Source organism: Pristiophorus japonicus, chromosome 3 (assembly GCF_044704955.1).
Source record: "Pristiophorus japonicus isolate sPriJap1 chromosome 3, sPriJap1.hap1, whole genome shotgun sequence".
Classification (NCBI taxonomy): Eukaryota; Metazoa; Chordata; class Chondrichthyes; family Pristiophoridae; genus Pristiophorus; species Pristiophorus japonicus.
In genome coordinates this window covers 123,355,413-123,381,049 of record NC_091979.1, presented here as the reverse complement: position 1 = coordinate 123,381,049, position 25,637 = coordinate 123,355,413, and the positions used below count along the sequence as shown (strand labels likewise).

At 38.3% G+C, this 25,637-nt stretch overlaps 1 protein-coding gene across 2 annotated transcripts in view; it reads left to right on the top strand.

Moving 5' to 3' along the window:
- Nucleotides 1–25,637, top strand: part of ttn.2 (titin, tandem duplicate 2) — a 413,561-nt gene that overhangs the window by 202,238 nt on the left and 185,686 nt on the right. For both annotated transcript variants that reach the window (XM_070875791.1, XM_070875789.1), the window contains 11 exons: nucleotides 284–358; nucleotides 2,443–2,517; nucleotides 8,726–8,800; nucleotides 9,990–10,073; nucleotides 12,871–12,954; nucleotides 13,880–13,960; nucleotides 17,502–17,585; nucleotides 19,204–19,284; nucleotides 22,227–22,310; nucleotides 23,226–23,309; nucleotides 24,711–24,794. In XM_070875791.1, coding sequence (XP_070731892.1) covers nucleotides 284–358; nucleotides 2,443–2,517; nucleotides 8,726–8,800; nucleotides 9,990–10,073; nucleotides 12,871–12,954; nucleotides 13,880–13,960; nucleotides 17,502–17,585; nucleotides 19,204–19,284; nucleotides 22,227–22,310; nucleotides 23,226–23,309; nucleotides 24,711–24,794 — 891 coding nt within the window. The remainder of the gene's footprint in view (nucleotides 1–283; nucleotides 359–2,442; nucleotides 2,518–8,725; nucleotides 8,801–9,989; nucleotides 10,074–12,870; nucleotides 12,955–13,879; nucleotides 13,961–17,501; nucleotides 17,586–19,203; nucleotides 19,285–22,226; nucleotides 22,311–23,225; nucleotides 23,310–24,710; nucleotides 24,795–25,637) is intronic.

Sequence of the window (25,637 nt, the reverse complement as noted above, 5' to 3'; positions counted from 1 at the left end):
TTTCACGTTTCACCCCCCACACATTTTGATTTGAAGTTTAGCTACCAATTGTAGATTTTTGAACCTACATTTTGTATTAGTGTTCCCACTAATAAAAACATTACTATAAGATTCATGATTATTGGTATACATTTACCACTTATATTCTTGACATCAGGTGGCTGTGCTTTGAGGTCTAATTGTTTTTAATGTATACTGTTGTTCCATATGTTTTGTTTCATCTTCCAAGTAATTTTCATTTTCTTCAATGAATTTTATCTAAAAATGTAAATGTTCTTTAAAGTGCCAAAGAAGCCTGTTATTGAGGAGGTTAAACAAGTTACTGTTTCGAGAAAGGAAATAGTTCCTCCAACAAAAGGTATGGAAATATGCATACAGTTCTTTTAAAATGATTTTATAAAAATAAATTACATGATCTAGCTGACTGTGTCTTGTGTGTGTGTGTGTGTGTGTGTATGTTTGTGTATTCATGTTGTGTCCTGCTGTATTTGTATATTGTCATTTATAGTTTTGCTTACTTATCAATTAAATTAAGGGACACATTGAATTAGAAACACTGGTTTTCAGTGAATATTACAGTGCCAGAAATGAATGTATTCTCATTTTGGTCAATGTATTAATAATTAATTAGTGTTATTGCAACTAAAGTTATTTAACTTCATAATGTGATATGATATAAAAATCTTAACTTACAACATTTTTGGAGGAAAAGGAGAATTTTGTTTCAGCTTTTTAATTTGTAAAATAATGGTTGCTTGGTTGATTTATATTTATATTACAGTAAACATTAGCGAAAAATGTATGCATACATACATGAGAACATACAGATGTGATAGTAGGTGAACCAGACATTAGTGAACGACTTTGGTTTCTTGATTAGCACTTTGCTTCCTGAAACCACCAACAGGAAATCTTCACCTACTGGAGATCAAGGTTGAGAATCCCCATCACCATGCTACACATCATATTTGGAACTAAACATAGAAACATAGAAAATAGGTGCAGGAGTAGGCCATTCGGCCCTTCGAGCCTGCACCACCATCCATGACTGATCATTCACCTCAGTACCCCTTTCCTGCTTTCTCTCCATACGCCTTAATTCCTTTAGCCGTAGGGTCATATCAAACTCCCTCTTGAATATATCTAACGAACTGGCATCAACAACTCTCTGTGGAAGAGAATTCCACAGATTAACAATTCTCTGAGTGAAGAAGTTTCTCATCATCTCGGTCCTAAATGGCTTACCCCTTATCTTTAGATTGTGACCCCTAGTTCTGGACTCCCCCAACATCGGGAACATTCTTCCTGCATCTAACCTGTCCAGTCCCGTCAGAATTTTATATGTTTCTATGAGATCCCTTATCCTTACTGTGACCCCTGGTTCTGGACTTCCCTAACATTGGGAACATTCTTCCTGCATCTAACCTGTCCGGTCCTGTCACAATTTTATATGTTTCGATGAGATCCCCTCTCATCCTTCTAAACCCCAGTGAATACAGGCCCAGTCAATCCAGTCTCTCCTCATATGTCAGTCCTGCCATCCCGGGAATCAGTCTGGTGAACCTTTGCTGTACTCCCTCTGTCATGTATTCAACCAGCATTGTAACCCGTGTATAATCTGACCTAAGTTGTACACTGTGAGAACAATGACCACGAGGTGGGAGACACTCCTAACCTGGACCTTCAGGTATAAAAGGGGAAGCTCCACCCACCTTCATCACTAGAGTGCTAAGGAATAAAGGACAGGTCACAGACTGACCTTCTCTCAAGCATGGGCCTCGTGTGCATTTATACTCTATAGTAAGGACGTATCACCCTCAATAGCAAGAATGTCCTTCCTCAGATGAGGAGACCAAAACTGAACACAATATTCCAGGTGAGGCCTCACCAAGGCCCTTTAATTATATATATGCACCTTTACTTTGAAAAGAGATTTGAAATGTTGTTAAACAGGCATATCTTCCTGCTTCCAACATGGCAGTTTAGTTGTCATGAACATGTATAGTCATAAACATGCTGTTCCAATAGCATGGAACTGCTACAAGCCAGCTTGTTTGAAAAGTAATTCTGGGGACAACACCAGAGACTATATGGGCGATGGAGTTCTGGCCATAAAAAAAATCATATTCATTGTGCTACTGGAAGTGATAGAATGTATGGAGATTTGCGGCTAAAATCACTTGGGCTAGTTGAGAACTAAACCTTAAAATATCCAAAGGATTGTGCGTAATTACTCATAGCTGCTGGATTAATTAACTAGGTTGCATAAGGCAATAATAAGTAAATGCATATCAGAACCATGATGCAAATGAGAGATTATTGTGTGACTGTGCAATGTATTAGTTGCTTCTTTTGTGTTTAATGTCATGTGCAGTTCTGCGTTATAATGTTTTAAGCTCACGTCTTTCATACTTTGTTGTCCAAAAATTAAATTCCTTAAAGTGCCAGAGGTTCCTGAGTTCGTTCCTGAAGAAGTGAAACCAGTTATACAAAAAGAAAAGGTTTCTCCAATAAAAGGTAGAAAAGAAGCCACGTGTTTTATACTAGCGTTGTTCTTTTGATTAAATGTGTATTCCTCTTGTAATTATCTGGGAAAGAGGCTTCAAATTGCCAATGCTCTGCTACTTTTTCATCTTATTTTATGACGTGCTGTTTTAACTGTTTGTTTGTGAATTTGTGCCATTCTATTACTATGTCGTGCTGTTCTTGTACTTAAAATAATGTTGATACTGTCATGCTTAGTTTATTAGTATTAAAATTAGTTTATTAGTATTAAAACATATAATATTTTAATATCACCAATATTATATAAATTGAATTTTGCATTGAATTCTTAACCAATAGCTTGCCTTGGAAATTTTAGTCCATTACCTGGACTTGTTGGGAATCCCATGATAAAGCTGGTGAAACAACTGTTTGCTTTGATGAATCATAAATGCATGGCTCTTTGGGATTTTTCTTGTTGCCTCAATGAAGGTGAAGATAAAACATTTCAATATAAGCATCCAGTTGCCGTATGATACTGTCTGAATGCAATCAAGATCATAAGTACTATCTTTTAGAACTTATATTATTTTTTTCCCCCAGATTATGAACCTCTTCAAATATAAGGGGGGAGTGGAGGAGTCCACTTTTATCATTTTAATTTGAAAACTATCTTTTAAACTTTTATTTTTTAATCTTCTAGATTATCTTACTACAACATAAACTGGAGTTTATCACACAACGTCTTACTCCTCTAAAATGCTGGCTACTAACTGTACCTTACACAGGGTGCAATCAGTGTGGAGCTTGGCTGTTATGGCTGGGCTCAAAGCAAGTGATTGGAAAATGTGCATCTTTAAATCCTCCTGCCCTTCAGGCTGGACTTCTGGTTCACCGCAAGCCACTATTAGTTGTTCATTTACCACTGTCAGCAAAAGAAAATGTCAGAGTTTTGTCATTGTTAATGTCCTATCTGCACACTCAGTGCCACTTCTTCTTGACCAACCAGTCGGATGTAATTTTGTGTTATCCACAAGGTGTTACCGGCAACAGATTTTTCCTTCCTGAAAAAAATTAGCCAGGGGATTGTTTCCCTGGCTGAGTTTTTTCTAAGTTGATGTAGTATTGGCCTTAAGAAAAGCATAATTCCATTTACATTCTTTACCGCTCGAAAAAAAATCTCTAATTGTAAAGCTAACAGAGATTTTTGAAAATTGTGTGAAATACCTTAATTTAGAAAATCCACTGATCTTAACTGCCACTGTTTCACTGATGTAAAATCATGTACAAAATTGATTATTATTGTGATCTAACAACAACGAGCATTTATATAGCATGTTTAATGTAAAACATTCCAAAGCTTCATAGAAGTATTATCAGACAAAATTTGACGGCAATCTAATATGGAGATACTAGGTGGCCAAAAGCTTGACCAAAGAGGTAGGTTTTAAGGAGCATCTTAAAGGAGGAGAGAGAGAGGTTTAGGAGGGAATTCTACAGTGTTGAGGTAAAAAGAAGACCTCTTCTTCAAAGTGGACTCCCTGATATAAGGAGTCGACACCCGCCCGTATAGCGACTACAGAATCACTCAGACGAAACCTCGGTTCAACCGATCTTTATTCAAGCATATGCAGGGGAGTTCTACATACACAGTTATACAGTTTTTCGAGGTGTGCAACCCTCCTACAAAACTTCTATGACCACCGGTTGGCCTACAGCTTATCAGCGGAGCTTCATTGATTCGTTGACCCTTATCAGACTGGCTGCTGAGTGGTTCCCCAACCTTTCTATCTCCCATCACATGTCTACCTTCTGGAATGTGTTGTTCTACAGTGTCACCCTTGCTTCAGTTTCTCATGGCGTGTGGTTTAACCTTGCTTCCCAGGGCTTGTTATCAGCCAAAACTATCCCTTTCACATAAGCTCCAGCCAAAACTATCTCATTCCCTTGTGCAGCTGCTGCTACAATCTATGTTTCCAGACAGCTTATTCCCTGCTGTCCTTGATAGGTGTTGTTCTGTACTGAATATGTAAGTTTCCATTTTCTATCATTCTGTACTAAAGTTCAACATATTGCTTTGGTGACTTAGGATGGTTCATTTACATCAAGCTTTGCTTCTTAGCCTTTCTCCATTTTAAAACATTGTAAGGAAGGGACAATATGTATGAATATAAAGGGGCTGCAGGAGGGGTCAAAACTAAAAATCATGGTTTAAAAACTAGTATTAAAACACTCTACCTAAATGCACGCAGCATTCGAAATAAAGTAAATGAGTTGATGGCACAAATCATTACAAATGTGTATGATTTGGTGGCCATTACAGAAACGTGGTTGCAGGGTGGCCAAGACTGGGAGTTAAACATACAGGGGTATCTGACAATTTGGAAAGATAGACAAGAAGGGAAAGGAGGTGGGATAGCTCTGTTAATAAAGGATGATATCAGGGCAGTTGTAAGAAACGATATTGGCTCTAATGAACAAAATGTTGAATCATTGTGGGTGGAGATTAGAGATAGTAAGGGGAAAAAGTCACTGGTGGGCGGAGTTTATAGGCCCCCAAATAATAACTTCACGGTGGGGCGGGCAATAATCAAGGGATAATGGAGGCATGTGAAAAAGGAACGGCAGTAATCATGGGGGATTTTAACCTACATATCGATTGGTCAAATCAAATCGCATGGGGTAGCCTTGAGGAGGAATTCATAGAATGCATACGGGATTGTTTCTTAGAACAGTATGTTACAGAACCTACAAGGGAGCAAGCTATCTTAGATCTGGTCCTGTGTAATGAGACAGGAATAATAAACGATCTCCTAGTAAAAGATCCTCTAGGAATGAGTGATCAAAGTATGGTTGAATTTGTAATACAGATTGAGGGTGAGGAAGTAGTGTCTCAACGAGCGTACTATGCTTAAACAGTGTCTCAAACAAGCTTACTTTGCTTAAACAAAGGGGACTACAGTGGGATGAGGGCAGAGTTGGCTAAAGTAGACTGGAAACACAGACTAAACGGTGGCACAATTGAGGAACAGTGGAGGACTTTTAAGGAGCTCTTTCATAGTGCTCAACAAAAATATATTCCAGTGAAAAAGAAGGGCGGTAAGAGAAGGGATAACCAGCCGTGGATAACCAAGGAAATAAAGGAGAGTATCAAATTAAAAACCAATGCGTATAAGGTGGCCAAGATTAGTGGGAAACTAGAAGATTGGAAAAATTTTAAACGACAGCAAAGAATGACTAAGAAAGCAATAAAGAAAGGAAAGATAGATTACGAAAGTAAACTTGCGCAAAACATAAAAACAGATAGTAAAAGCTTTTACCGATATATAAAACGGAAAAGAGTGACTAAAGTAAATGTTGGTCCCTTAGAAGATGAGAAGGGGGATTTAATAATGGGAAATGTGGAAATGGCTGAGACTTTAAACAATTATTTTGCTTCGGTCTTCACAGTGGAAGACACAAAAAACCATGCCAAAAATTGCTGGTCATGGGAATGTGGGAATGGAGGACCTTGAGATAATCACTATCACTAGAGGGGTAGTGCTGGACAGGCTAATGGGACTCAAGGTAGACAAGTCCCCTGGTCCTGATGAAATGCATCCTAGAGTATTAAAAGAGATGGCAGAAGTTATAGCTGATGCATTCATTATAATCTACCAAAATTCTCTGGACTCTGGGGAGGTACCAGCGGATTGGAAAGCGGCTAATGTAATGTCTCTGTTTAAAAAAGGGGGCAGACAAAAGGCAGGTAACTATAGGCCGGTTAGTTTAACATCTGTAGTGGGGAAAATGCTTGAAGCTATCATTAAGGAAGAAATAGCGGGACATCTAGATAGGAATAGTGCAATCAAGCAGACGCAACATGGATTCATGAAGGGGAAATCATGTTTAACTAATTTACTGGAATTCTTTGAGGATATAACGAGCATGGTGGATAGAGGTGTACCGATGGATGTGGTGTATTTAGATTTCCAAAAGGCATTCGATAAGGTGCCACACAAAAGGTTACTGCAGAGCATAAATGTACGCGGAGTCAGAGGAAATGTATTAGCATGGATAGAGAATTGGCTGGAAGAGGGGACAGAGTGTAATGTAACAAAATTTGCAGATGACACAAAGATTAGTGGGAAAGCGGGTTGTGTAGAGGACACAGAGAGGCTGCAAAGAGATTTAAATAGGTTAAGCGAGTGGGCTAAGGTTTGGCAGATGGAATACAATGTTGGAAAATGTGAGGTCATCCACCTTGGGAAAAAAACAGTAAAAGGGAATATTATTTGAATGGGGAGAAATTACAACATGCTGCGGTGCAGAGGGACCTGGGGGTCCTTTTGCATGAATCCCAAAAAGTTAGTTTGCAGGTGCAGCAGGTAATCAGGAAGGCGAATGGAATGTTGGCCTTCATTGCGAGAGGGATGGAGTACAAAAGCAGGGAGGTCCTACTGCGACTGTACAGGGTATTGGTGAGGCCGCACCTGGAGTACTGCGTGCAGTTTTGGACACCTTTTTTAAGGCAGGATATACTAGCTTTGGAGGGGGTACAGAGACGATTCACTAGGCTGATTCCGGAGATGAGGGGGTTACCTTATGATGATAGATTGAGTAGACTGGGTCTTTACTCATTGGAGTTCAGAAGGATGAGGAGTGATCTTATAGAAACATTTAAAATAATGAAAGGGATAGACAAGATAGAGGCAAAGAGGTTGTTTCCACTGGTCGGGGAGACTAGAACTATGGGGCACAGCCTCAAAATATGGGGGAGCCAATTTAAAACCGAGTTGAGAAGGAATTTCTTCTCCCAGAGGGTTGTGAATCTGTGGAATTCTCTGCCCAAGGAAGCAGTTGAGGCTAGCTCATTGAATGTATTCAAGTCACAGAGAGATAGATTTTTAACCAATAAGGGAATTAAGGGTTACTGGGAGTGGGCGGGTAAGTGGAGCTGAGTCCACAGCCAGATCAGCCATGACCTTGTTGAATGGTGGAGCAGGCTCGAGGGGCTAGATGGCCTACTCCTGTTCCTAATTCTTATGTTCTTATGTTCTTATGTTCTTATAAGCAAGTTTTATAAGTGAGCTTTACATACATAAGCGAGTTTTACATACAATCTGTCAATAGGTGATATTACAATCCCTACCTTGAGGTGGAGAAACTCCCGACTTCTCACAACCTCCTAATATTGATAAGCCCTTTAATCTGGACCATTTTACGTGTCAGATCAATTCACTACCTTCAGTATCCACTTTAGTGACCATCTGTCTGTCTACTTCCACTTTGGTGACAATACTTTATCCCCTTACAATACTTTACCCCCTTACACATAGCTTAGGGCCTAGGCAGCTGAAGGCACAGCCAATGCTGAGGCAAAGGAAATTGGGGATGTACAAGAGGCCAGAATTGGACAAAAGCAGAGTACTCCGAGGGTCATATGGCCGGAGGAGGTGACTGAGATAGAGGGTGGCAAAGCTATGGAGGGATTTAAACACAAGGATCAGATTTTTATATTCGAGGAGTTGCTGGACTGGGAGCCAATATATGACAGCAATCACAGTGGTGATGGGTGAGTGTGAGTTAGAACATGGGCAGCAGAGTTTTAGATGAGCTCAAGTTTACAGAGGGTCAGAGATGGAAGGCTGGCCAGGAGAGCATTGTAATAGTCAAGGCTGTAGGTAACAAAAGCACGGATAGGCACCCGAGGCATGTGCGGAGACAAGGCGATATTACTGAGTTGGAAGTAGGCGGTCTTTGTGATGGAAAGGATATGGGGTCGGAAGTTCAGCTCATGGTCAAATAGGACGCCGAGGTTGTGAACAGTCTGGTTCAGCCTCAGACAGTGGCCAGGGAGGGGGATGGAATCAATGACTAGGGAATTAAGTTTGTGGCTGGGGCCAAAGACAATTGATTCAGTCTATCCAATATTTAATTGGCGGAAATTTCTGCTCAGCTAATACTAGATGTTGGACAAGCAGCGTGACAAATCAGATGCAGTGGAGGAGTTGAGTAATGCGGTGGTGAAACAGAGCTAGGTTTCGTCAGCGTACATGTGAAATCTGAGGTGTTTTGGGGTGATGTTGCCGAGGGGCAGCATGTAGATGAGACTTTTGAGTTATGTGTTGAAAGGGAAAACATGATTAGGATGCTACTATTGTCTGTTACCTGTTTTGTGTGGATTTTCATTGGATATTTGAATGCATTTCATTTTTGTTTTTGACAAATTTCGGCTAAATATACAAAATATTCTTTAAAGTGCCAGAAGTTGCTGCAAAACCTACTGAAGAACCAGTTCCTGTTCAAAGGAAAGAGGAAATCACCCCAGTAAAAGGTACACAAATTACAAGATTTTATACAAATATTTTTCCATGTGATATTGTTACACTGAGGTGACAGTGTTGTCTTGTTTTAATGACAATCTCTCAAATCAAAGTTGGAACTCTTCTGATTACTTTATGTGCAGAGAATACTTATATTCTCAATGTCTGTCATGAACTTGTTACAGTGTTGTGATCATTGTTCATAGTGTGCATATATATATGTGTATAGATTATGAATATTGTGATAGCATTAACATTGCTTAATATTTTGGCAATACATCAATTAAATTGGATTGAAGCCATTTTTTGCAAAATTATGAATTAATTTTTCTCACTGATGAAATTCTGATTTTGCTATTGGAAAAATGTGCATAACAATACTCAGTGAAACATTTCAAAAAGAGTAAAAAGCCTTTTGTATTTTATTTTAGCAAATATATTATATTAAAGTAAAAATATTCCATTAATTCTTGTTACTCAAATTCCCAATGGCAGTGCATTCCTTACCAGTAGTTAATAAGTACATAAGAAATAGGAACAGGAGTAGGCCATCCGGTCCCTCGAGCCTGCTCCGCCATTCAATATGATCATGACTCAGGTCCACTTCCCTGCCCACTCCCCATAACCCCTTATTCCCTTATCGTTTAAGAAACTGTCTATTTCTGTCTTAAATTTATTCAATGTCCCAGCTTCCACAGCTCTCTGGGGCAGCGAATTCCACAGATTTACAACCCTCTGAGAGAAGACATTTCTCCTCATCTCTGTTTTAAATGGGCAGCCCCTTATTCTAAGATCATGCCCTCTAGTTCTAGTCTCCCCCACCAGTGGAAACATCCTCTCTGCTATGTTACACTCAGTCTCTTCTTCCAAGTCGTTAATATAGATTGTAAATAGTTGGGGTCCCAGCACTGATCCCTGCAGCATCCCACTAGTTACTGATTGCCAACCAGAGAATGAACCATTTATCCCAACTCTCTGTTTTCTGTTAGTTAGCCAATCCTCTATCTATGCTAATATATTACCCCCAGCCCCGTGAACTTTTATCTTGTGGAGTAACCTTTTAGTTGGCAGAGCTTTACAGTTACGTTATTGATACAAGAGAAATGGTCTATTGTGTGTTGTCTTGTTTGGTGTTAAGCTACATTCTGTACATTTTCTTTAGTAATTATAGTCTTTAAAAAATATAATGTTCTTTTAAAGTGCAAGAGATTCCTAAAAAAGTAGTTGCTGAAGAAGTGAAACCAATTATTATTTCAAGAAAAAAGAAGGTTTCTCCAGAAGAAGGTATAATATATATAGAAGGATTTCATACAAACTTCATTCCCATATAATTTAGTATCACCTTCATCAGATCAGAATGCAAGCATGGTTTTTCTTCATGATTATCTCATAAGTTCTAACCAGAACCCTGTTGTTGATTATGTTTATAGTGTAATTTATGTTCTTCATACGTATTGCTGGTTGTATGCTATATTATGTTTTGTCCTGTTGTGATCTAGAGTAATAATTTACGTATCTCATTTGTGTGTTCATGTTTTTTGTAGCATTAACATAATAGATGGGGATTTGATCTGGAACATTTGAATCAACAGAGGGTTGATTGCATCAAGTTTGCTAAAACACCAATTTAGAAAACTATTCAGAGGTTTCATTTTTATAAATTCCAGTGGTTCTCAATTGCAATTGTTCAATTGCCAGAGCAAGATTTTAGGAATTGTCAAATATTTGACAGTTATTTAAAGAAAGCAGACCATCATATTGGGGGGAAAATTGCGGTCGGAGGCTTCCTTCGGACAAATGCTACCGACCCGAAAAAAATCGATGAAAATACCTGGTGGTCCCGGAGGAACATAGGATTCCGGTCGAAGGTCTTCATTCGACGTGCAGTGTATGGGAACACGTCCTCCAGATACGTATTCATATCCTGGAATCACGTGGACCACCAATCACTATCTAGTATTCTCATTGATAATACCCTGTAATGGGAACTCTGTTTGTACGAACCATTACAATCAATGAGAATACCCCCCCAAAACAAGAAACACAGCACAATAAAAAATTTTAAAAACCTCACATATTTAAAATTTATTGAAATTGAATGTTATTAAATGTTTTAGAAAACAAAATATTTTTTGGATTTTTTTTATCTGCTTTAATAGGGTTAAAATAAACTTACCTTAATGGACATGGTTTTTAATATAAAAATGAGTGATTAAATTAAATTTTTTTATGTTTTAAAATTCTTACACTGGTAAAAGTAAGCTACGCACCTGCTTTTACCTGGCGTAAGAGTTTGAAGGACATTCGTTGGGCATCCCACAGCTGTCCTTCCTGCGGGGATATATTGGATTTTGTCAGATCAGAAAAGCCAGTTCTCGATGCATGCGCATTACTTGCAAGGCCTCGCTGGGTGCGTGCGTACTTCGTATGCACCCGGCGAGGCCACAACTTTTGGCTCTTTCTAAGCAAACAATCAGTAGTTTAATTTGAGTGTTTACTGTTTCCCACAGTAAGAGTTATTTTTATTTATTCATTGTGACATGAGTTGTCAATTTAATAATTTTGATAAGGAATATCTTCCACCAGCAAATAAAATTCTGGGAGCCAAGTTGAAACAAAATGATGACTCCTAATGGTTCAATGAGAAAATGGGATTGAGTTGTACTGATCGGAAAGGCCCAATTTCAGCCCCAGAATTAGTTTAGATGACTTAGTGGCATGGAGCTGAACAATGCCACAATCTTCTTAGCTTCTCTTAGCTAGGGAAGAGCAAATAACTCCTGATTATCTTCTAGAATCATGGCCCCAGGACCAAGCTGCCACCTGAGCAAAAAGGCCCAAGCATGATTGCTGACTGAGAATAGGAATTTCTGTGCTGCTGCTTGGCAGGATAAGACCAAGTGGTACTGCATTGTCATCAAGATTTTCATTGTCAGTCCATCAGGCACCAGTAACCAAATCTTCTGATTGACCGATGGTTAAGATATAGTTGTGAGGGCAACCACTAGCAAATAGCTGGAATTGCAATGCAACTCCAGGTTGTCATGTTCAGTAGGTTAAGGAGTGCGTAACTGAAAGAGTTAGGTAGAAAGAGAAGAGGAAGGGAAGATGCCAACAAATCATGCTATGCCAGGCCATCAGACTTGCCATCTCTAATGTTGATGGTTGTGCATCTTCATATGATGTTAATTGTGACCTTTTCCAAAAAGGTGACTGATGGTCCTACCATTCTACTTGTATCCCTCCTGTTGTGAGCCAAATTCTATTGCAAGAAGAGTGGAAGTCAGTTGATATATGCTCTGAGTCAGCTGACCGTCATGTACATAATGGCAGGAAGAAGTGGCGTGTATGGTCAAGAAGGAGAAGTAGTTGTGAGCGCAACAGCAGATTTTCCAGGTGTGAGTGTTGCAGAAAGGAAGTGAAGTTAAGTCTTCCCTGCTGACTTATGGACAGCCATGGCAAGTGGATAAGGGAAGGGTTTATTGTGCTTCGGTAATGATAGAGTCCTGCTCTGTGCAGGAAGTATTTGACGTGAAGTGGAGTCTTATCTTGGCAATCCGAGGAAGATGATTACATTTATTTCTGCATTGCAACCAGGTCCTAGTGATAATGCTCAGTGCATTCACATATTGTATCATCTCTCACCATGCCCATTCACCAATTAGCCTTGGCACCCACCAACCATCAAAAGGGAAGAGGACATCCTTTCAATTTTGAACTTCCACCATCAGTCCCTTCACAGCTGTATCTGAAAACCTCCGGGCCCTGTTTGAATTCTTCTTGTCCAAAGGCATCTTCATGCAGCTCCATGGTGTTGCTTCCTTACTTTGGTCACAACATTTAAATCACTCATGCGAATTAAGGATGATCTGGAAATTAGGATGGGTTCCCCCGCTAACTGGTCCAGATGGCTTTCACCGCACGTACCTTCCGATAAGACCAAAATCTCTAATAGTTGAGTGCAGTTAAGCAGCTATCATAATGCAGTTTCATTATCTCTCCAATCCTTGGTTGAATGATAAATCAGACAATGATATACATTTTTGAAGTACATATTTTAAAACCGTGCTGTTTTTTAAAGTGCCAGAGGTTATGAAGAAGCCAATTGTCGAAGAAGTAAAAACGACTATTGAGCCAAAAAAAGAAAAGGTTGCTCCAGCAAAAGGTACAAGATTACTCAGAGACGCTTATACCAACATTATCTTTACATAATGGAACATTTTGTTGTTTCCATTACAATGAAAATGATAGCAACTTTTCATGCTTGACTCTTCAGTCTGAATCAAAACCTCTTTTTGAGGTTTACACCAGTGTAATTTATTTTTCTGTATTTATTCATGGCTTTGTACTGTTCTGTCGCAGTGTGGTGACGTTATCGCACACATGTTGCTTTTGTTGTTTAAGTTACTCATAATCTTTGATTTAAACAAATTGCAATTTAATATTTTCATTAGAATGCTTAGATAAAAATGTTATATTGAACATTTGGATGTATACAGAAGATAATATTAACTATTTGAAAACAGGTCCACTTTTTAAAACAATTTTAAAATAAATTATTATATTGCAGCTAGGATCATTTGATTTGAAAACTATAAACAAACAATGAAATGAAATGGTTTAATTTATAACGATAGTAAAGAATTATTTTAATATTATTGTATCAGTGCAACTAGATCTCCATTATTACCAGTCATGTTATTTTAGCACTACAGTTAGATCCCTGTCCCATTTCAGGATTTCTTGTGCATTTTAGAAAAAAAAGCTATGTTTAATGTAGACTTGTAAAAAACAAATAATGTATTCAGGCAAGTTTTTTTTAAAGGCTGGAATAAAAGATAGTTAAAATGCTAATGAGCTAACTTAGATATTGTTTCCCCATATACTGTAAATAATAAAGTTATCGCTTTCGCTTCATATCTGTCCTTGTCTCGCCAAGTGTTTGCTTGGTCCATCTTTGTGGAGATTTAAACAGTATACATACAAAAGTTATCTCGTTGATTTATTGTTTATTTTGCATTACAAGAGAAAAATCAGCATTTTCCACTGTGTGTTTCATGTCATAATTTATTGCTTAAATTTCTTCAAAGTGCCAGAGGTCCCTAAGAAACCTATTCATGAGGAAGTTAAACCCATTACTGTACCAAGAGAAGAGATTGTTCCAGCTAAAGGTAAAAATGAATACACAGAAGATGTTATATCAACATTCTTCATACGTTGTGTGGTCTCTTGTACTCACGATTATGGCCGTTTTCAAATCCTGCTTCTTATTCAAACGTTACTTGTATTCTCCATGTTTGTGTCTTTATGCTGTTCAGTTACACTGTTGCAACTTCATCTTTTGGTCCAAATCATGCTGGAGCGGGGCATCTTTCAGCATATGGCATTAGTTAGATTTTTTCCTGCACTCATCAGCTCAAAATTATTTTGCCCTCCAAGTTGTTGGTGTGATGAGGGCAATAGAAACATAGAAACATCGAAAATAGGTGCAGGAGTAGGCCATTCAGCCCTTCAAGCCTGCACCACCATTCAATAAGATCATGGCTGATCCTTCACCTCAGTACCCCTTTTCTGCTTTCTCTCCATACGCCTTAATCCCTTTAGCCGTAAAGGCCATATCTAACTCCCTCTTGAATATATCCAACGAACTGGCATCAACAAATCTCTGCGGTTGAGAATTCCACAGGTTAACAACTCTCTGAGTGAAGAAGTTTCTCCTCATCTCAGTCCTAAATGGCTTACCCCTTATCCTTAGACTGTGTCTCCTGGTTCTGGACTTCCCCAACATCGAGAATATTCTTCCAGCATCTAACCTGTCCAGTCCCGTCAGAATTTTATATGTTTCTATGAGATCCCCTCTCATCCTTCTAAACTCCAGTGAATACAGGCCCAGTCGATCCAATCTCTCCTCATATGTCAGTCCCGCCATCCCGGGAATCAGTCTGGTGAACCTTCGCTGCACTCCCTCAATAGCAAGAACGTCCTTCCTCAGATTAGGAGACCAAAACTGAACACAATATTCCAGGTGAGGCCTCACCAAGGCCCTGTACAACTGCAGTAAAACCTCCCTGGTCCTATATTCAAATCCCCTAGCTATGAAGGTCAACATGCCATTTGCTGTCTTCAATGCCTGCTGTACCTGCATGCCAACTTTCAATGATTGATGTACCATGACACCCAGGTCTCGTTGCACCTCCCCTTTTCCTAATCTACCACCATTCAGATAATATTCTGCCTTCGTGTTTTTGCCACCAAAGTGGATAACCTCACATTTATCCACATTATACTGCACCTGCCATGCATTTGCCCATTCACCTAACCTGTCCAAGTCACCCTGCAACCTCTTAGCATCCTGCTCACAGCTCACACCACCACCCAGCTTAGTGTCATCTGCAAACTTGGAGATATTACACTCAATTCCTTCATCTCAATCATTGATGTATATTGTAAAGAGCTGGGGTCCCAGCACTGAGCCCTGCGGCACCCCATTAGTCACTGCCTGCCATTCTGAAAAGGACCTGTTTATCCTAACTCTCTGTTTCCTGTCTGCCAACGAGTTCTCTATCCACATCAATACATTACCCCAATACCATGTGTTTTAATTTTGCACACCAATCTCTTTTGTGGGTCCTTATCAAAAGCCTTTTGAAAGTCCAAATACACCACATCCACTGGTTCTCCCTTGTCCACTCTACTAGTTACATCCTCAAAAAATTCTAGAAGATTTGTCAAGTATGATTTCCCTTTCATAAATCCATGCTGACTTGGACTGATCCTGTCACTGTTTTCCAAATGCGCTGCTCTGTCATCTTTAATAATTGAATCCAACATTTTCCCCACGACTGATGTCAGGCTAACCAGTCTATAATTCCCTGTTTTCTCTCACCCTCCTTTTTTAAAAAGTGGTGTTACATTAGCTACCCTCCAGTCCATAGGAACTGATCCAGATTCAATAGACTGTTGGAAAATGATCACTAATGCATCACTATTTCTAGGACCACTTCCTTAAGTACTCTGGGATGCAGACTGGGGATTTATCGGCCTTCAATCTCGCTAACACAATTTCCTGACTAATAAGGATTTCCTTCAGTTCCTCCTTCTCACTAGACGCTCAGACCCCTAGTATTGCCGAAAGGTTATTTGTGTCTTCCTTCTTGAAGACAGAACCAAAGTATTTGTTCAATTGGTCTGCCATTTCTTTGATCCCCATTATAAATTCACCTGATTCTGACTGCAAGGGACCTACGTTTGTCTTCACTAATCTTTTTCTCTTCACATATCTATAGAAGCTTTTGCAGTCAGTTTTTATGTTCCCAGCAAGCTTCCTCTCATGCTCTATTTTCCCCCTCCTAATTAAAGCCTTTGTCCTCCTCTGCTAAATTCTAAATTTCTCCCAGTCCTCAGGTTTGATGCTTTTTCTGGCCAATTTATATGCCTCTTCCTTGGATTTAACACTTATTAATTTCTCTTGTAAGCCACGGTTGAGCCACTTTCCCCGTTTTATTTTTACTCCAGACCAGGATGTACAATTGTTGAAGTTCATCCATGTGATCTTTAAATGTTTGCCATTGCCTATCCACCGTCAACCCTTTAAGTATCATTTGCCAGTCTATTCTAGCCAATTCATGTCTCATACCATCGAAATTACCTTTCCTTAAGTTCAGGACCCTAGACTCTGAATTAACTGTGTCACTCTCCACCTTAATAAAGAATTCTACCATATTATGGTCACTCTTCCCCAAGGGGCCTCACACAACAAGATTGCTGATTAGTCCTTTCTCATTACACAACACCCAGTCTATCTCCTTAACCAATGAGATTTAAGGAATGAGAAAGAAACAGAGGAACAAGGGAGAAGGAGGGTGAATTAAAATCAAATCAGGTGCTGAAAGAGAAATAAAAAGGGGAAAAAAATGATTGGATTAAGAGAGAAAAGAGACAGAAAGGAAAAGTAAGAAAAATATTTTAAAATGTAAAAAAAATTAAATCTCTAAGAAGAATTTACTACATGCAGGAATGAGACTCAACAGTTTAAATTGTTCCCTTTCTGGGATGAAGAGGTTGATTGGTATTGCATTAACAATTATCACGTCGTTAAAAGGGTACTTATACTGTTAAGAACCAGCCCTAACTTTCTGTGCCAAGTTTAATTCGAGTTTAATGTGCAAATTCAGTGAGTTCTTAAGACTATCAAGGAGGCTGAGCGCAAGATGTCATTTGTGCGAGGCGAACGGCAGAGCAACATAAAAACAACCAGCAAATTATGGCAATTCGTAACTCGCGTCATATCTCTTTTTCATCTGAACTTGCTAGCTGATTTCACCTTAATAACATCATGCATCATGAACTAAGTTATTTTTCCAGAAAGATTTGAGGCAATACACTTTGAACTTTTCTGTATTGTTCATACTGTCATAACAGTAGCTATACATATTGAAATATCTAAAAACTTTTATGGTAATATCAAATAATGTGAATTTAATCATGAACCTTCACATTTATACAGATATTTAATGTAAATACTAATTAATTACATACAAAAACCAATTGAAATACCATGATTGTTAAAACAATCTATTTAGAATCTCATTTATGTTAGTTACTTTTGTTACGTATGTTTAATGTTACGTATTTTTGTTTTAAACATCTTCAAAGCTATATAAATGTTCTTGGCTCAATCGTGATGGTAAAAAATACTAATATTCTTTCAAGTTCTGGAGATCCCTAAGAAGCCAGTTGCTGAAGAAATGAAACCAATTACCGTCAAAAGAAAAGAAGAGGTCATTCCAACTCCAGGTATAAAAACACAGAAGGTGTCAACTAAATGTATTCTTATATAGCAAGCATCTTATTATTTCCATTCAGGGGGAAATAATTCCTACCTTTTATGGTCATCACAATGAAGCCTTTCCCAGACCCTGCTTTCGCTGATGCTGATTAAAAATAGTATTTGTCTTCTCTGTTTAAATTAAATTCTGGTGTTCTGTCATGTTGTTTAAGGTGTTCTAACAAGTGTTCTAAAATGCAGAATAAAAGGCTGTGTGATAACCTGTTAACAAATAAATGGGTACTTGATATTGAATATTTACATTTACAACATACTGAGCTTCCTGTTATTTAATTCAAGCTACTAAAATTAATAGGAATAATGTATTAGTGATTATATGCTGACTTGTGTCATTGCATTTGAGCAAGTGTGAATAAAATTAATGTTAATGAAAAACTTACTTAGTCCATCAAGTTACTCATCATCATCATAGGCAGTCCCTCGAAACGAGGATGACTTGCTTCCACGCCAAAAAAAAAGGATGAGTTCACAGGTGTTTCGAATGAAGAACCCGAACTACATCCTCAAGGGTGGAAAAAGCCTGTGCGTGGATTTTTTTAACGTTGCACACCAGCCACCACACAGGCTCGACAGAGATAGGTCTTGGTCCAGTGGCAAGGGTTACCCAAGACAACTGGAGACCTGTTCTGCTGCACGGACCTAGTGCGCACACATATTGCAGTGTGGGCTGACCCGTGCTGCCCATGGGCCCCTGGCCCCGAACTCATGCCTCTCCTGGGCCCCGATCACATCCCTCCACAGTGTCCCACAGCTCCTTCTCCCTGATCTCGCCGCTCAAGTTACTAACCTAGAGGTGGCTAATATATTTAAACATTTTAATCTGACATGGTAAAGATTTAGCAGAGCAGTGAATGGAAAACAATTGGTTAATTATCTGTCTTGCAGAAAGAAAGAAATTAAATCTACGGGTCCAAATCTAAGTATGTTGTGTTATGAATGAGACCTCAACAATCACTTGAACAAAAAAAATAATTCAAAAATAAACAGATTAGAAGTAACCAACTAAAAATATAATACAGAATTCTGACTTGTAAGCAAACTAGTCCCATAGTCAAATCCTTCTATTCTACCTAATAATGCTTCTTAGTTTTAACCTCAGACGAGCATCTTTCATTTCTTACACCAGCAATTCTGTTCTGGATTGAGATTGACAATTTTGTGCAAAATTAGAGGCATATTTATGCTTTGAGTCCATATCCACTATGAACTGCATTAAGACTTTCTCAGTTGATTTCACATATAACCTTTACAGCCAGCAACATCCCATTAGTCTGCACTGGATTTCAACTCAGATCCCAAAGATCAAAGAACTGCATCTAACCCACGGCACCATTTGGTCATGAACTCCAAACATATGCTTTTATTTTGCACACTCATACCTCTGTACCTATTTAATTGAAGAATTGTGTTATTATGAAAGTATTTTATTTCTGTATCTTGTACATCTCATGTTGTCTTAATTTGTTTCTTGCAAGTTTCATGTTATCTTGATCTGTTTAAATGTTATCCAAGTTATGTGTATATTCTTGAATGAATCTCATCTTAAATTAATAATGTTCTTTAAAGTGCCAGAATTCATTAAGAAGACCATTCCTGAAGAAGATAAACCTGTTACTGTTCCAAAAAAAGATATTGTACCAATTAAAGGTATAAAAAGCTTTTTTTTTAAATCATCTGACTCTTGCATAATATTGTATCCTGTCATCGGTTATGATCATTGTTAACCTTTCATTGTCATCTGAAAAGTTATAACCCATGTTTTCTTTTGGTGCTTCTTGTTATGTCAATACGTGTTATTCTGTTACAGTACTGTGCCACCATGGTTTTTGTTTAAAATCTGTGTGAATTTGTCATAATCAGTAGCTCTAACAGATATAAAATATTTGTGTAATGTGGACTTTGGACTGTGATCTTAAACATTCAGATCTTTATTGAACTTAAACATAAAACCAATAGAAATAACTATGAATTTTAATGGCCGGAATTTTGTGAGGTGTCAGCGGGCGGGATTTGTGGTAGGTCAACTGGGGAAGTGGTTTTCTTTGACAGTGGGTCGGGACTCTGCAGTCAACCTTTCCCAATGAGCCTTTCCCAATGTTGGGTCTGTCAGCAGAGCAGACCCGACAGGCAACGGCGGGGGACCCAAATAATCTCATTATTGCCTTGTTGACAGATCATTAACGGGTTTTTAACTTACCTTTTCACTTCAACTTCATGGCCACGGGAGCCACACTGTTCAGGGACAACGGCTGTCAACCTGAGGGAGAAGTTCAATGGCCATTGCTCCAGCTGATTCCTTGCTTCAAATGTACAGTAAAAGCTCCCACCTGACAGATCTTCACCTTCCTCAGCCACAAGCTGTTTCTTAGTCCATTTCCAGAGTAGATTCTGCAGACTTTCCACTTTCCACTCTCCATCCAGTATCCCCTCTTTGGAAGAACTCTCTCACCATTGACAGAATGCTTCTGTCATCTGTACTTCACCTGCCATCTATTCCATCAACATGGATGCCCTTTATACTGTCTCACCTTGGTCCTCAGAATCCGATCATGATAAGCACTAGGCACACCAGCAGCACCAACAACACCAACCTTCTCCGCAATCACCTGATGATGCACAGGACACAGGGCATCTGCACCGACCACATTGCTGCCTGGGAGGCCAGGGATGGCCTCACCATGGCCGCATTTACTTCACTTGATGCGGTACATCCTGGCTGCCACATGCTGTGCCAGGTTGGCACCACCCCATAACAACGCATCCCTACAATGACCAAGCCATTCCTTTCAAACTCACCACCATTGCAGGGGGTACCGTTATGTCTCACCATTCACTGCAACTCACTAAGCCACTTCCAAAGGTGCACACAAATCTATCCAAGAACACAAAGTGTTGAAAATAAAAGTTTCAATGTTTTACAGCACATTAACAGAAACTTTACATAAACATTAGATAAAGCACCCAAGTGGTTACCCTTGTGTGTTGTTCGTTGGTATGATTGCACGAGGATGTGGTTGAGTGTGAGGGGTGGCTAGTGAGGTGGGGATGAGATAATGTAGATAGAGAGGGAGGGAATGCGGAGGTGCAAGGTAAGTCGGTGTGAGTAAGGATATGCAGGGGTAAGGTAGGGAAGGCAGAGTGATGGGGATGTGATGAGAGGCACAGCAGAATGAAGGTGAGTGTGGCTTTGCAGTAACGTTTTGTGATCTACTGAGATCTTTGATAAGTTTGCGCCACTGCACCCAGGTCCTCCTGACGACATTCCTGCTTGTGCCTTCCCATACAATGTGCAACCAAACTGTGTTGGTGTCCTGGGGAGGTCTCTTCTGCCCATGGGAAGGGAAGAGGACCTCCCTATGTGCTGTGACACCCTCCATTAGCATATGGACGGAGTCATGGGAGAACCTTGGTGCAGCTCTGCACCTCTGTGCAGTCATTGTCAGTGTTTGCAGCACTTCAGCTGTAGAACACTGACAGCATAAATGTCAAAATTAAGTTGACCGTGGTTCCTTTAAGGAAATCGGCTGGTGACGCGTCATCAAATTACGTCACCAGCCACCGATGTTGCCAGCCCCAGACCCACCAAGTTAAGTAAAATCCCGGCCAATTATTATTGCATGATAATTTGGATCACTTCTTTTGGGAAAAAAGAAATAAGATGAAAGTTTGGCTTTAATTATGATGTAGGTAAGGAATTTAAATATTTCTTATTATTATGGTGCAAATATATTCTGTCAACAAACCTATTGCTACCAGATACTAATTAATTGATTAATGACAGTCATCATCATCATAGGCAGTCCCAGAGGGAATCGAGGAAGACTTGCTTCCACTCTAAAAATGAGTCCTTAGCTGACTGAACAGTCCAATACGAAAGCCACAGTCCCTGTCACAGGTGGGACAGATAGTCGTTGTGGGAAAGGGTGGGTGGGACTGCTCTTTCCGCTGCCTGTGCTTGATTTCTGCACGCTCTCAGCGATGAGACTTGAGGTGCTCAGTGCCCTCCCGGATGCACTTTCTCCACTTAGGGCGGTCTTTGGCCAGGGACTCCCAGGTGTCAGTGGGGATGTTTTACTTTATCAGGGAGGCTTTGAAGGTATCCTTGAAACATTTCCTCTGCCCACCTTTGGCTCATTTGCCGTGAAAGAGTTCCGAGTAGAACGCTTGCTTTGGGAGTCTCGTGTCTGGCATGTGGACAATGTGGCCTGGCCAGCGGAGCTGATCAAGTGTGGTCAGTGCTTCAATGTTGGAGATGTTGGTCTGGTCAAGGACGCTGATGTTGATGCGTCTGTCCTCCCAGGGGATTTGCAGGATCTTGCGGAGACATCGTTGGTGGTATTTCTCCAGCGACTTCATACAGGAGGGCGGGTATTACTTACAGCCTTGTAGACCATGAGCTTGGTGGCAGTAATACACAAATGATAGTAATTTTGATTTTATGATTGTCTTTCGATTGGAAGAGAAGATGTCTTGTGTTAGTTTTATCTGTGACATATGTTTCATGTTTTAATTTGTTTTTAAATATCTTCATTGTCGTATATTATACATTCTTGAAAGAATCTGATCTTAAACAATATTGTCCTTTAAAGTACCAGAGATTCGTAAGAAGCCAGTTGTTGAAGAAGTGAAACCAGAAACTATTGCAGAAAAAGAAGAGATTACTCCAGCTAGAGGTAGAAATATACATAGGATATTTTGTACATGCTTTATTCTTATATGATATGACAACATGTTTCTATTATAGTGAAAACAATTTCTGCTTTTCATGGTCATTTCTTGAACTTCAGATTTGCTTTAGTGTTGTTTGTTCTCTAGATGTTCTACTTCCTGTCTGATGTTCTGTTAAAGTGTTCGATATTCTTGCTTTGTGTTATATATCAACCATGTTGTGGAAAGTTTTTGAATAACTTAAAAGGATATTTAAACTTGAATACAAAAGTAAAATACTGTGGATGCTGGAAATTTGAAATAAAAATGAAAATGCTGGCAGTGCTCAGCAGTTCAGGCAGCATCTGTGGAGAGAGAAACAGAGTTAACATTTCAGACCAATGACCTTTCGTCAAAACAAATAAAGTTGACTATTTGCATTTACGTAGAAACTAATTTTTATACTGAATGCTAATTCATTAGAAATTATGAATTTTACTTTTTTCAATTCGTGATATATGTCAACTTAAAGCATTTATTTTGAAAATGTAAATAAAATTATTGGCTAATAAAAATATTTAATTTGTGAGCCTTTAATTTTTTTGGCTAACATAATATTGAAGTATATTTTTCTCTACGTTAAATAAAACTATAAAAACTGATGAGAGGATTTTTTTTTAACTATACACAGAAACTAGGTCCAATTATATCTTTGCAAAACTTCTTTATCATCAGTTAATGTCTAGTTGCCGCAGTAGAGCACAGGTTTATACAAGTAATTATCTTTCTGATTTAAAAATTAGGTATTGGTAAATGTAAATGCAGTCCTATATTAGCATATTTTGTCATATTTGTTTTATGTTGTCTGTTGTTTAACACCTTGAGAGTTATGTGCATTTCATTGAGTTAATTTGCTCTTAATACCTCAATGTTCTTTAAAGTGCCAAAGGTTCCTAAAAAGCCTCTGGCTGAAGAAATAAAACCAGCCACTCTTCCAAGAAAAGAGGCAGTCATTCCAGTCAAAGGTATAAAATAAACACAGTATCCAGTGTTAAACGTTATATGTTATATTTGTCTGATTCTTTGCCATTATCTTTCGTGTATTTGTCTGTTTTTCGTCATAACGGGTTTTTTTGGCATTAAACCGAAACAGATTTAAAATTAATTCATAGCACAATGAAAACTAAATGGCAGTTTGACCTTAAACACTTAAATTGGTGCAGATGTTAGTGTTATTTAATTCTACCCATTCTGAATATTTGTTAACCAGTGATTCCATGTAGACTTGGATAAATTTAATTGGGAAGTCTGATTGAAAATATTTAAACTCATTTGTAAAGTTGAAAATAATTACATTAATTTATAAGGACAAGAATTTTTAAATAAAATTATGTTAGCAAAGATGCCAGTCTAACAATACATAAATATTCCTATTATTACCAATTAAAGATCAAATGCAACAAATTATGTATATAAGCACGCCACTGTCTAATTTAATAGTTACATTGCTCATTCATATGTTCATCCTGTTGTTTCAATCTGTTATGTTGGTTCATCTGGTCTCAATTAATGTAATATCATTAAAGTTATGCCTTTTATTTAAGCTAATAAAACAATATTCTTTGAAGTGCCAGAGGTCCCTAAGAAGGTGCCTGCTGAAGAAATTAAACTTGTCACTGTTCCAAGAAAAGAGAATGTCCCTCCAGCTAAGGGTACAAATGCAATAGAAAGATTTATGATAACTTGGTTTGCAAATAGTGTGGCATCATCGTCACATTATTACAATAAAATAAGCTTCTACTTTTCATGGTCATCTCTCAAATCCTTTCAAACTCTAGCCAGGATATGGAATTGATTATCTCTATCTTAATTTGTCAATCAATTTGCTTTGTTACAACATAGTTATCTGCATGTAGTACTAGCTTTAACATGTAGGGAAAACAATTTATTTTTCTTTTGCTAATTTGATGTCAATTAAATTGGAAAATGATCCTAGATATTTCAATTTGTACAGACAGTATCAAGGACGATTTCCTCCATTTGCATATCAAGACCATATTTTCAATTAATGTAAAAACCTTCCCTCGACGTTGAGGTTAATTCAAAGCCAGTAGCATTGTATGTTTTGATTAGTTATTACAAGGTGAATTGGGTCATTATATTTTGAAAAGTTTGAACAAAAATGCTTTATTTTTGTGAGCAAGAAGAATGTGTTAAATAAATGGGTAAATATATATTTTATCAGTGCACAAAGATTATTTTCCTCTTGAGAAATTTGTTATGTTGATTCACAGGAAAATATTATCTTGAGCTAGTTTGTCTGCCATATTTGTTTCATGTTTTCTTGACCTCTTGTTTATATGTCTCAAAGTTTTATATATGTTCTTTGAGTGAATTTTATCTTAAAATAATTATGTCATTTAAAGTGCCAGAGGTTCCTAAGAAGCTAATAAAACCAGAAGAAAAGCCAGCCATTGTTCCAAGAAGAGATGAAGTTACTCCAGTTAAAGGTACAAAAATGCAAAGATACCCTTAACGACGAGTTTACATCATTAGAATGAAAACAGTTGTTACTTTTCGTGGGCATATACTATTCTTATTCTGAACTCTGTTTCTGCTCCTCCTTGTTATTCTAATGAAATTCATTGACTCCTTATCAATGTTTCAAACAATCTGTTACAATGTTGTGATAATGTAGTTTATGTTTTATAATAATTTGTGTTGTATTAGTTGTAATGTACATAGAATTACATATAATTTTATAGCACAGAAACAGGCCAATCAGCCCAAATTGTCCATGCCGGTTACTATGCTCAACACGAGAACCCTCCCACCTTATCAACATATCCTTCTATTCCTTTCTCCCTCATGTACTTATCTCGCATCAGCTTAATAGCATCAATGCCAATCGTCTCAACTATTCTATGCAGTAACAAGTTCTACATTCTCATCACTCTGAGTAAAGAAGTTCCTTCTGAAAGTCTGATTGGATTTATTAGTGGCTATCTTATATTTATGGTCCCTAGTTTTAGGACTCCCCCACAAGTGGAAACATTTCTACTTCTACCCTGTCAAACCCCTTCAGAATTTTAAGGACTTTGATCAGGTCACCTCTCAATCTTCTGCTTTCTAGAGAAAAGAGTCCCAGCCTGTTCAGCCTTTCCAGAAAATGGTTTTAGATTTTTATAAGACAATCAAATCATAATATTATTTTGAGGATTTGATTTTATGCAGAAATGCAATGTCTCAATGAGTACCAACCCACAATAAATAACATTTTAATCAATTACATTAATCATTTTATTTGAAAATTTCTGGTAAATTATTATTGGAAAATAGCACTCTAATTGCAA